This window comes from Camelus dromedarius, chromosome 12 (genome assembly GCF_036321535.1).
Source record: "Camelus dromedarius isolate mCamDro1 chromosome 12, mCamDro1.pat, whole genome shotgun sequence".
NCBI classification, from domain to species: Eukaryota; Metazoa; Chordata; class Mammalia; order Artiodactyla; family Camelidae; genus Camelus; species Camelus dromedarius.
Genome location: NC_087447.1, coordinates 30,956,917 through 30,969,569, shown reverse-complemented (window position 1 = coordinate 30,969,569; position 12,653 = coordinate 30,956,917). Strand labels below are relative to the sequence as shown.

The 12,653-nt window shown below is 35.6% G+C and overlaps 1 protein-coding gene across 4 annotated transcripts in view; it reads left to right on the top strand.

Annotated features, from left to right (window-relative positions):
- The window catches only part of LUZP2 (leucine zipper protein 2), a 422,350-nt gene that overhangs the window by 229,940 nt on the left and 179,757 nt on the right, over positions 1-12,653 (top strand). For 3 of the 4 annotated variants that reach the window (XM_031459867.2, XM_031459865.2, XM_031459866.2), the window contains exons 2-4: positions 1,079-1,196; positions 4,657-4,727; positions 10,273-10,354. In XM_031459867.2, the coding sequence (XP_031315727.2) occupies positions 10,280-10,354 (75 nt within the window). In that variant the 5' untranslated portion in view covers positions 1,079-1,196; positions 4,657-4,727; positions 10,273-10,279. The remainder of the gene's footprint in view (positions 1-1,078; positions 1,197-4,656; positions 4,728-10,272; positions 10,355-12,653) is intronic. The other variant, XM_031459868.2, reaches the window with a different exon arrangement.

The following is a 12,653-nucleotide window of genomic DNA, read 5'->3' as shown; positions in this document are numbered from 1 at the left end:
TAATTTCTACTTATCTTTTCAAAGTGCATATTATATATTTTATATTACTTTTACCAGGAAGTCTTCCCTGGATTAGCAACTCTAATGTCTAATTGCCTGTATGTCCCAATTAATCATTTTTAAGCTTCCCCTATTCAGGTATAGTTCTAGGCTGTACTGGAAATATATGTTTCCATGTCTACATTCTTCCCTTGCACGTACATATTTGCCTTAACATACACAAACATATTCACACACACATACACACAGACTACTTGTTCATTTATTCCTTAAAAGGATCTTAAGGTAGTAACTTACATTTTCTGAGCCAAATTCTTTTATGTTGGAAAATTAAAATTACAGTACCTTATAGTCTTGCAAAGACCATACAAGAAAAATGAAAAAATATGTGTGTATGTATGTATGTATATATATATACATATATATATGTATATATATTGTGTGTGTGTGTATATATATGATACTGAGATAAATAAAACTTCCATGGTAATAGTTAACAAATTTGTTCAAATTTCACTTTAATTACTCTATTTATGGACTGATTTTTAAGAGTTATTTTGCTTCTTCCAATACTTTTTAATGGCAATAAAGATTCTTAGATACATTTGGAAAGAGGTGATTTTTCAATGTATTTCCTTGCCTATAACCAGGGTGAAGCAAGGCCCCTCCATTCTGTTTTGGTTCAGCCTCCAAATTTGTCCCCCTACTGTCAGACCCTGTCTCCATCTCTAAGATACATTGGTTCAAGTCATATCTCTTGATGGAAAACTTCAAGGAGCTTAGAAAACAGTGTGGAACACCACAGAAAATATCTAGTTTCCAAGAGGTGTCTGATAAACTGCTCTAGAAACTCTCGATAGCCTGAGTAGTCGTCAATGCAAAATGAAATCTTTTTTATAAAACTAGCTTTTCAACGTTCCTTTTTTAGACAAAATAATAAAAACAAAGCATCCTAGTAATTAAGGTCTCAAGTCATCTAGATTTTGCTGAAGATGCAAGGGTTTGTGATTATGGCTGAAGTGGTTGGAGCCAAGTGGAAGCGTTTGGGGGGCTCTCATGCCTTTTCTTTCTGTGTTAGACAGGACTATGAAGAGCTAGAGAAGCAGCTGAAAGAAGTCTTTAAGGAGCGAAGCACCATCCTCCGTCGGCTGACAAAGACATCAAGAGAACTTGACGGAATTAAATTCAACCTTCAGGTGAGATGAACGCTAAATTTCTCAGCAACAAAGGATAAGGAGTCACCTGGTTTGTCTTGGCAGATTAACATGTAAAGACTTCAGCATTTTCTTAACCAGTTTTGAACATATTTTGGGGCTTGAACATGGGAGTTATTATTTATTATTATATGAGCTTTGAAGAGAAATGTCATTTGAAATGCAGTCTGGGAATCTGTGGTTTGCAAATTCAGGAATGAGAAAATTGTGCTTGGCAAAGCCATCAATTTCTCATAGTTTCTAAGGTAAATTTGACCCCAGTGTTTTTTATATTACAAAATGGTGAAAAGTAATTATGACCAAGAGTTAAATGAATATAGACATGATCTCTAGAAGAGAACTTTAATTTCCACAAAAGATAGTTCTGAAAACTCTTTAATAAACCTCATTACTAAAATGAGTAAATGCCTTAGAAGGGAGAATGTCATCTGTGAAAATGTATTAGCACTCAGCGAAGTCTCAGTCGAAAACCAAAGACAAGATCTATATCTGATAAAAAAGTTTTTGAAATATCTGAGAATATATTTTAATATTTGCCTTTAACATTGTATTTATTGACTACTTACTGTATACTAAAAGCTTTGCATGTATTATAGGATTTAACTCTCATAGTACATCAATGAGGGTGGGTACTATAAACGTGACTTTTCTTGTTACACGTGAGGAGTCATGCTTGAATGTCACAAAGGAAGCCGGAGTCTAAATGCAGACAGTCTGACTCCAGAGTGATAGTTATTGCACTGAACCATGTTTCTGAACCACGTGTAGTCACCATTTTCCTTGGCTTTTTATTCCTATGATGAAGATGATGATGTCGGTAACCACTACAGTTTATTGAACATGGTCCCCTGTGTTAGGTACTCTTTCTCCAATGATTATTTAATATTCAAGTTATAATTATGCTACAATTATTATTAGTCTTATTTTATAAGTGAGAAAACAGAGTTAGAAAAAGGTTAGGAAACTAAGAACACAGATAGTTAGGAGGCAGATCTGTTAGTTTGAGCCCAACGCCCAAGTTCTTGTTCCAGAAGTTGTGTTACATCTTGAGAGCATAAAAATAGTGGGGAAAAAAAAATCACTCACACTCCAGTAGGATGCAGTGACAAGTAACAGGCTGTAACAGTGCAGGAATAACAGTTCTACGATGGAAATATGCACAAAGCTTTCGGGAAGCACTGACTAGGATGAAAATGGAGACATCTTGATTTCCATTGGAATCTGATGCTAGAACTGCACCTTATCATTAAGTAGAAATTCACAAGTTTTATGAGACTGCAAAGAATATTTAAGACACTTGCACCTTTTCGGAGGCATGGAACCCCTGGCACATTGAGAATTTTTCAAGCATATGGTGAAATAAATGCTCATGAGTGGTCAGTATTTATGGTGTTTCCAGGCCACTCAGTCTCTCTATACTAGTAGCCTAAGTTAAGACATCTAATTTCATTCTAGGAAATTACTTGGAAGAAATATAAAATTTTGTAGAGTCACCTTTTTGAAAGGGTAACAATACTATCACTAAATGTAATTGCAATTTTAAAAATACCTTTAATTTATTTTGTGCCAGCCATTGTGCAAGGTGGATTTTTAAAATTGTTTTATCTTATTAAATCCCCTTAACAATCTCTTCACAAAATTAAGGTAATATTTTACTCATTGTAAAATGAGGAAATAAGACTCAGATAAGCCACTGGAATCTCCCAAAGTCATACATCTAATAAATGGTGATTCCAGGTTTCAAACTTATAGTAAATAACTGTATTGCCCATGATACTTTTTTTTTCCAATGGGGCTTCCTGAAGACATGAGATTTGAAAGTCTTGTTCATCTCTGTAAACATAGCACATGGCATGGTAATATAGCTCAATCAATAAACAACAAATGATCATTTAGTAGATATATCAATCTTTGGAATTCTTAAAGCCATCAAAATTATTTTCCAAGATGTACACCTCCCTTCTCTGGACATTACTGGGGAAAAAATAATGAAGAACTCTCCTACTCTTTTAATTGGATACACTTTGCAGACCCCCATCTGCATTCCTACCCTTTTCACCTTTTCATTTCTTCATCTCATATGTGTGTGTGTTTTTAACTTCTTGAGGACAGGCTGTGCCCTTTTAATCTTGGTTTTGTTCAGAATGTCCAGATTATAGCAGATGGTCAATGAATAAGCATATTTTTATTGTACTTTTCACCACATGCTTTCCCATATCTATTATCCCCTTTGAGTTTTCCAGTCAACAACTAATGTGGACTCTTCAAAATTCTCATGCCTGTTTATCAGGTAAGGAAGTCAAAGGGGAGATTATGCCCCCAGTCATAGGGCCATGATGCACTTTGAACTATAAGTCCATGACTGGCGATTTCCCCCCAATTCTGCTATTTTTGTCTTTTATGTCAAGTTACTTTTCCCCCCAAAGAAAACAGAGCACTTTTTATCGGCTGCTTTCTAATAATGACATCAGTTAGTCATTTTAGGGAAGCGGCATCAATTACGAAGTTCACCCTATGACATCTGTATCAGAACACTTAACTTACTGTATGAATATTGTTTCCAGCATTAGGTTGAAAAATTGCTGAAGGTAGACACCATGCCTTTGTTGTTAAATGATGTTAAGTGTTTGTCATTCTTCTTACTGTCAATCCCTTACCCATCATAGCTGCTCCTTCTACAAACAATATGATTGCCTGTTTCAAATTTTGATATCAAGAAGGGTAGGTTACCCTATTAAACAGTTTACTGGGTATAAATAATAAAGTTCCTAGAAAAGCCTTAATGGAATAGGCTCTAATGAGAAAAGCTCAGTGGCCTTTTCTGTTTCAATTCATGTTCTATTAATGCTGAATTTGCCAGAGTAAATAAGCACTAATGACTAGGTGATTTTTTTCCCCTTAATACACTATCTGTACAGAACAGTTACAATTTTAAATGACCCTAGTTTTTCTGTGTGTTCTAATGCATTGCTCATACATAACAGACAAGACTAAACAGGTGCCTGCCGTTTGACTGCCTTGATCTTGAATGTATTATTACTTAGCTTATTTAGGGAGTTCTCTTATGTCCCCTTGGGTCTGTAGAAACTATGCCAGAACAGTTTAACATGCCTGCAGAGAACCCAGTAGGACTTCAGATGAAGAGCAGAAGATATATTTTATACTCATTTATAGAGACCTAGATACTGGGAGAATACTTTCTCCTCCACTAAACCTCTAACGGCTGAAACTCAGGTGATTCCCTTTCACTCACTGTGCAGCACTGGGACTAGTTAGTGTCATAAATTGTGCATCCTGAGAGCCATGGGGACCACTCTGGCCTCATTTGCACATTCTTATTTCAGGGATAAGTGCAGCCACACCTTATGCCAAAGACACAAAAGTAGAGTGAACCTCAATTTATGACCCAAATAAGGCCTCCTTTTCCCACTTTTCTTATCAGACTTTGAAAAATGATGAGAAATCTGCCAAAACTGAAGTTCAGAGGCTTCTGGAAATAAGTCAGAAACAAAGGTAAGTATGTGTTTTCCTTTTATTTTCTCAGCTCTTTTTTTCCCCTCATAGTTACTCTATTCAGAGACTTCACAAGACTAGGTTTCTTCTAAATGCATTTATTTATTTATATTCTTATTAAACTTGAATGTATGAGAATCTTGTTCAAATGCAGATTCTTATACAATAAATGTAGGGTAGCACTTGACATACTGCATTTCTAACAAGTTTCCTGGTGATGAATGATGCTGATACATCGACCTCAGGGTTCTATTTTTAATAGTTATCAAAACTTGATAACTTTAATAGTTATCAAAACGTGATAATGGTGGGGATGGCAAGGGATGGGGTAATCTTATTAACAATATAGTAGAATTAGAGCAGTGTTATTAGTGTTGGCTTGTTTTTGAAGGAACTGAATTAGGGGCTAGATTTCTATGCAATATTAAAAAGCTATATGACTTGAAATTGTTTCTCAAAGAAAAAAAATGCCAAGGCATTTTTAAGGTAGAAACAAGCCAACATTTGTTATTTTTTTATACATTTACTAGAGGCTCTGCTAGATGCTATATATTTATATATATGTATATATATATATATATATATATGTGAATTTCTTGTTTCAACACCACAATTACCTGAGAGAGATTTTTATCCCCATTTAGTAAAGAGGAAATTGTTGCTCAAAATGCTTACGTGAATTTCTGAGAGTTGTGTTAATTGGAATTTGCTCTGCTGTGTCTTACCTATAGCTATTCCCCTTCAAGTTAGTATACCGATCCATGCAAGAAGCTGTTACAAAGGTTGACAGGTGCTACACTATGTAGTCCCTTCTCACCATCTTGTATCTTCTCCACTGTCCTTGCACCTTGACCCAGAAATCGTATGTCATTGAGTCAATGACATGTTAAAAATATCAACTCAAGTATCTTCTATTGACTCTTTCTATTATTTAAATAAAATTACTATTTCTAGAACATGAAATTCTCTCCAAAGTCCGATATTCAAAGGAGCTCATATAAAATATACGTCTAAGCATGTTTCCCAAAGTGCATCATTTTAAATTATTTTATTGGTTTGAAATAAGCCACCTCTTAAAAACACCTATGTTCAATATCACACAAGTATCTGTGGTTCACTGAGTTAGTGTTGGAGAATTATAAACATTTTCAATAGAAATAGCTAGTCTAAACAGACCAAGAGTCATCGAAAATCATTGCTTTTGTTGATTCTTCCATGTTGGGAAAGGGTAGAAACAAAAACATAAAAAGGGAAATGACATGTGTAACACCAGTGAGAGGGTTGCAGTGACTTAAGAAGACAGGGTGAGTCAGGGTAGATCAGAAAATAAAGTTGTGTGCGTAGGCTGCGACCACTCTTAAAGGCTGGCCCAGAGTGGACTTCAGCATAAGCAACAGAGAACCCATTTTAGGTAGCTCTATAAAGGAATAATATATTTAAAGAAGTATTTTAGAGCAGTTGTTCTGACAACATTGTTCAAGGTAGGAAGGAGATATAGACCAGGTTGAGGAAAGATGACCTAGAGGACAGAGAGATCTCATCAATGAGGAAAGAGCAATGAAGTCAGCCTTTCTTCATTGCAGGAGAAACCCAGATGAAGAGACAGACTTAGGCACAATGTGGTTAAGGAAAAGCCTAATTCTTTTGTTTGCTGATGTTTTCTTAAATTATCTATGGCTGTTTCTACATGACACATGAATTATCCAGGCAAACCAGGAAAAATGTGGTTAGAGTTACTAAGAATTTCAGGTCATCATCTATTCATTTGGTAAGGTGTACAAATGACTAGATGATGAACCGAGTCTTTCAATGCATGAGTTAGATGGAGCAGATATTTTAGTATTGAGATTTCAAAATTCTATCCAAAATTATAAAATGTGTTTAAAACGCATGACTTGTATAATGTACACACCTACAGTCAGAATGGAAAATTTAATAAATCTGAACAATAGGTGAATTCTCAAAAGGATATGACATTTGATATATTAGTTTTTGCCATTTACTTACAGATATATGAAAATCTTGGTTATCTGAATGTGAAGGAGGCTGTGTATCTCATTTCCAAAATAAGAGAGATTAATAAACAGTAAAAGAGAAAAAAAATCACCTTAGAATATAAAAAAATTATTAACTGATTGCAAATTTAGAAGTATCATCAGAGTCTGAAAGAGTATAATGTATTGCAGATGTCACTTAGCTATACACCTAGTTCTCAGTAACCCCTTGTCCCCTGGGATCCTTGCCACCTGGCATTTACCTGGAGAAGTGGTCCCTAGAAATCATGCTTCTTTTATGTGACTCTGAAACCACTGGCCACAGTTAATTAGCTCAGAGTTGGCCACCAAAATAAAACTGAATCAATTAGAATGTCCCTCTTGGAACTGTAACCAAGAGGCAACTAATAAATCTCTCTGTCTAGCTGGAACCAGACTGTGAATAAGTAACTCAGAGCATATGGGGTGGCCATAAATAACCAGGTAGAGAGAGCAGAGAGTTTCACCAAGGGATACAGAGAAGGGAGTGTGTGTGAGTGTGTGTGTGTACATGTGCACACATGCTTTTGCATGAGAGAGAAATCTGTGTTGACTCTTGATTGCTAGATTTTCAGAAATATTTAGACAGCCGAGATAATATTCGTAAAAGAGTCCTCCAAGCCATATTATGTGAAGAGTGAGAGTATGTAACCACAAGTGGAGACTCTTGGGATAGAGTACCTTGACGTTTCGAAAAGCTGTGTTGATAATAAAAAGGAATGAGACATTTTATTCTCAACAGTGGTTGGTGGGTGGAGATGCTGTTTTGGACTCCGGGTACTAATGGATTTTACCATATCGAGTTCTCTGAAAATGAACAGAATGCCTGGGATGACAGCAAGTTCTTTACCTGTGATGTTATGACAATACAAGCTGGTAACCACTCAGAAAGATAACTCCCTGTAGGGGGATTTGGGTGAGGTATTTTTATGTATATAATTTGGGATGGAAGATGTGTGAAACAGCTGCCTTTTAAAATCCCCTGTAACCCTGAACTTCTGTGCTGAAATGGACTCAGCATCTGAGAACCTATCACAACCTACCTGTCACTGGGGCCAACAGTTCTTCAGAATTCAAGCTTCAGTTCAGTGCCAAATAGGGCCCCAGAGCAGCTCTCAATAGTTTGTGCAAATCACAGTTGGTGGAGGGAGCCGGTCCATAAGCAAGTCAGTGGTCCTTTCTCAATGGAGTGGAACTTAACAAGTCTACAGGAGTCTGGGGCCACCTAAAGCATGAGATCAGTGAGCGTGTGCAGAAATAAGCCTGAAAGGCGGAAGAGGAGATGGAGAGATTCAGAAGTTTCAAAAGGCCCACTTTACCATTATGTCTGATAGCTTTCCCTGCCATGAAAATATGCAGAATCCTCTGCCTTCTCCAGTTTTGAACAGCCTTTGCAGTTTATTTTTTGTCTTACTCCTTATTGCCTATAGATGTCAGTATGTGGGCATTTTTGAATATATATTATATATATATATATATATATTGAATATATATATATGCACACACATACTCATTTAAATGTTTATAAAATACATTTTATAATTTAATTTAAAAATATCTGTATCACTTTAAAAATAAAAATTTTAAATCCAGAAATAGTAAATGTTATAAGATTTTATCATAATTTTTTTTTTAGTTGGGAAATATAATAATCTGACTGCATTTTTATTCAGTACTTGTTGAAGATTTGAGTGTTAGGGATAGTATGCAGATCCTTCCTTTCTGTCTCTCTCTTTGAATAGAGCTAGTGTAATGGCTGTAGAATTTGAGCATGTAGGCTCCAGAACACAATTTCACCACCTCTCTGTGCATCAGTTTCCTGTCTGCAAATCAATATTGTAGTTCATTTGAAGTGTATAGAGTGCTTGGTAAACTGCAAGTCTACAATATACACAGACTTATATTATATTATATTATATTATATTATATTATATTATATTATGTTATATTATATTATATTACACTATATCATGCTATAAATGTCCTTTGTGGAAAATATCAAAAGCAATAATGGAAGTCCAGATTTTAAGTATCATATATCAAACAGTTCTGATAAGTGAAACCTGTTTGAGGCAGTAATGGAAGCTGAGACTTAAAATTCACTTTAAACAAAAGCAGGTTAATGTTTTCCCCAAACAAGTATAAAACATCTAAGAAGCAAAGTGACTGTAATTATTTTATAACTTGTTCCTTTTATATACTTTGCTTTGAAAACAAAATCCAAATTGACTCCAGAAATCATATAGACTCTCATGGGTGTTCCTGAAATTGAAACTGGGACCTAAAGGTTTCTGTGGTAAGACATCTGGGAGCATCATTGAGTCCTTTTGGATGAAAGAGCAGCTCGTGGTTGTGCAGGATGTGGTGGCCAAACAATGAACATAAGGACCCTGAGTGGTGCCTAAGAGTTGTGATAATGGTCTCATCTGTATTAAATGATTATTTTCCAGGCATCTGCTAAGCATTTTGCCTACATTGTATCTTCTAAACCTCATACAAACATATGAGGAAAGTTCTATCATTGTGCCCATTTTATAGATAAAGAAAATGAGTCTAAGAGCACACTCTCCTATCCCCTAGTCTCTCTATTGTGGTTACACACCAAGAAAATATTTTTGTCCTGGAAATTGTCTTTTGGCACTAGATGGAAATTTTAAATTAGTTTGTGTGCCGGTAAAACTAGAAAAGGTTTCTGTTTGATTTTTGCTGTTGTTTTGAAGGAGTTCATTTCTCTAGTCATACTTAACATACACACTCACTCATACCCTGTTATCTGATGTCTGAACTTTTTGAAGTGATAGCTTAGGTGATAAAATGAAGGCACAGGAAGATAATGAAATTTGCCATAGTTGAGCAAATCCTAAACCTTTCAGAGGAATGCATATTTATGAAAAGAGTTATATTTTTAATAAGTGAGACAGGGCCCATATGTCCCAGTGAGCTTGAGACACATGTGTATATACACGCAGACATGATTTCTTTTATTAACCCCAATAAATAAGTCTTTTTTCTCTTTGTTTTTTACAAAAAGTCTCAGGCCTTATACAGGATGTCTAAAACACAATGCTTTGGAACTAGTCAATTAGGAACATCCAAGGGAATGATAATTTTCTCCTATCAGCAAGTCTATGGTAAATTTCTTTTTAAAACAGCATGTTCACACCCTGGCACGCTGTCACTAACATTAGCTTTCCAACTCTAATTATTATATTGATTTGATTTAATGCATTATGCAGCTCACAGATGATTCTCACAGTGAGATTCTTATAAGACACAATAGCAAGGCAATTTCCTTTAAACACAACTTGCTTTTAGAGCTTGCATGGGAGAGAAAACTTTTTATTACCAGAATCCTGAGAGCTACATCTTGCATGCTTAACTGTGTCTCTATGCATTCTAGTTATCTGTTTCCTAAATGTATATAAATAGCAAAACTTCCTTTCATGGTATACATAGGAAATAACAGAATTATATTATGTCTTTCTTTTGCTCTTTATTTTCTATTAAACAAGAGAACAAATGAAGTCTCTCCAGGAGGCCCTGGAAAATCAACTTAAAGAGACATCTGAGAAAGCAGAAAAACAACAGGCTACTGTAAGTGTGTTTCTTTTTTGTGTCCTTTGCTTTGGGGCAGGAGAATTGTTAACTTTTTTCCTTCAAAATCACTATGGAACAAACACACCTGTGACAAATAAAGATGAAACAAATAAAACACAGTAACCAAGATTATAAAAATACTTGGTCAGCATTCACTCAAAAAATATATTTTTGTTGTGTTTGATTCTTTATTTTTATTATTGAAGTATAGCCAGTTACAGTGTATCAATTTCTGGTATATAGCCCAATGTCTCAGTCATGCATATAGATGCATGTATTTATTTTCATATTCTTTTTGATTAAAGGTTATTAAAAGATACTGAATATAGTTCCCTGGCTATACAGAAGACATTTTTTAATCTGTTTTTATATATAATGGCTAATATTTGCCAATCTCAAACTCCCAAATTTATCCCTTCCCACTCCCTTTCCCTCAGTAACCACAAGATTGTTTACTATGTCTGTGAGTGTGCTTCTGTTTTGTAGATGAGTTCATTAGTGTCCCGCCTCCCCCCCTTTTTTTTTTTATATTCCACATGAGTGATAGCATATGGTATTTTTCTTTCTCTTTCTGGCTTACTTCACTTAGAAGGACAATCTCCAGGTTCATCTATGTTGCTGTAAATGGCACTCTTCTTTTTACAGTGGAGTAGTATTGCATTGTATAAATATACCACCTCTTCTTTATCCAGTCATCTGTTGATGGACATTTAGGTTGCTTCCATGTCTTGGCTATTGTATATAGTGCTGCTATGAACATTGGGATGCATGTATCTTTGCGAATTAGAGTTCCCTCTGGATATATACCCAGAAGTGGGATTGCTGTGTCATATGGTAAGTCTATTTTTAGTTTTTTGAGGAATCTCCATACTGTTTTCCATAATGACTGCACCAAACTACGTTCCCACCAGCAGAGTAGGAGGGTTCCCTTTTCTCCACACCCTTTCCAGCATTTATTGTTTGTGGACTTTTGAATGATGGCCATTCTGACTGGTGTGAGGTGATACCTCATTGCTATTTTGGTTTGCGTTTCTCTAATAACTAGCAATATTGAGCATTTTGTTCATGTGCCTGTTAGCCATTTGTATGTCTTCACTGGAGAATTGCTTGTTTAGGTCTTCTTTCCATTTGTGGATTGGGTTGTTTTGCTGTTGTTGTGGTTGTTATATTGTATGAGTTGTTTATGTATTCTGGAAATTAAACCTTTGTCAGCTGCATCATTTGCAAATATTTTCTCCCATTCTCTAGGTTGTCATTTTGTTTTACTTATGGTTTCCTTTGCTGTGCAAAAGTTTAATTAGGTCCCATTTGTTTATTTTGGCTTTTATTTCTATTGCCTGGGTAGACTGCCCTAGGAGAACATTGCTAAGATTTATGTCAGAGAATGTTTTGCTTATGTTTTCTTCTAGAAGGTTTATCGTGTCTTGTCTTATATTTAAGTCTTTAAGCCTAAAACTGTGTTGACTAGAAGTGGTGAGAGTGAGCACCCCTGCCTTGTTCCACATCTTACTGGGGAGGCTTTCATTTTTTCACCATTGAGTATTGTGCTGCTGTGGGTTCATCATAAACAGCTTTTATTTTGTTGAGATATGTTCCCTCTATAACCACTTTGGTAAGAGTTTTTTTTTTTTTATCATAAATGGGTGTTAGATTTTATAAAATGCTTTTTCTGCATCAATTGAGATGATCGTGTGATTTTTGTCCTTTCTTTCGTTGATGTGGTGGATCACACTGATTGATTTGCATATGTTGAACCATCCTTGTGTCCCAGTTGTTGTGTTTGACTCTTAAAGGTCTCCTATTTCCCAACCCTTATTTATGGCTGAAACACTGAGGGCAAGAGTGCTGGTGTCAGGCCCCATATCAATGGCTCTTGAATTTTGGAGTGGAGCTGACCTTGAACTAAGTTAAGCTCTGCAGATTCCTAAACCACACCTCACATCCACTGCATAGAAATCTCTCAAGGGTGGGGCCACACCATCTGCCTGTTTAATCAACTCCACAGGTGATTCTGATACCAAAAGTTGAAGAATCAAACTTCTCTGCAGATTTTCTCTCTCAAATTCATGTTCTCTGGGTTCTCACATTTCAGTTCTTATAACTAATATTCACCATCGGCAGGAGAGATGGTACTTTGGATAGTAGTACCTGAAAACTAGATTTCTGCCTGGTTCCCCAGACCCACTTCATGTACTATTTATGGAGATTAGACCTTTTATCTTGTTGGAGGACCTGAATCTATTTTAAAATGTAGTATATTAATAGAAAAGTTGAGGTAGAGTAAGACCAATAGATT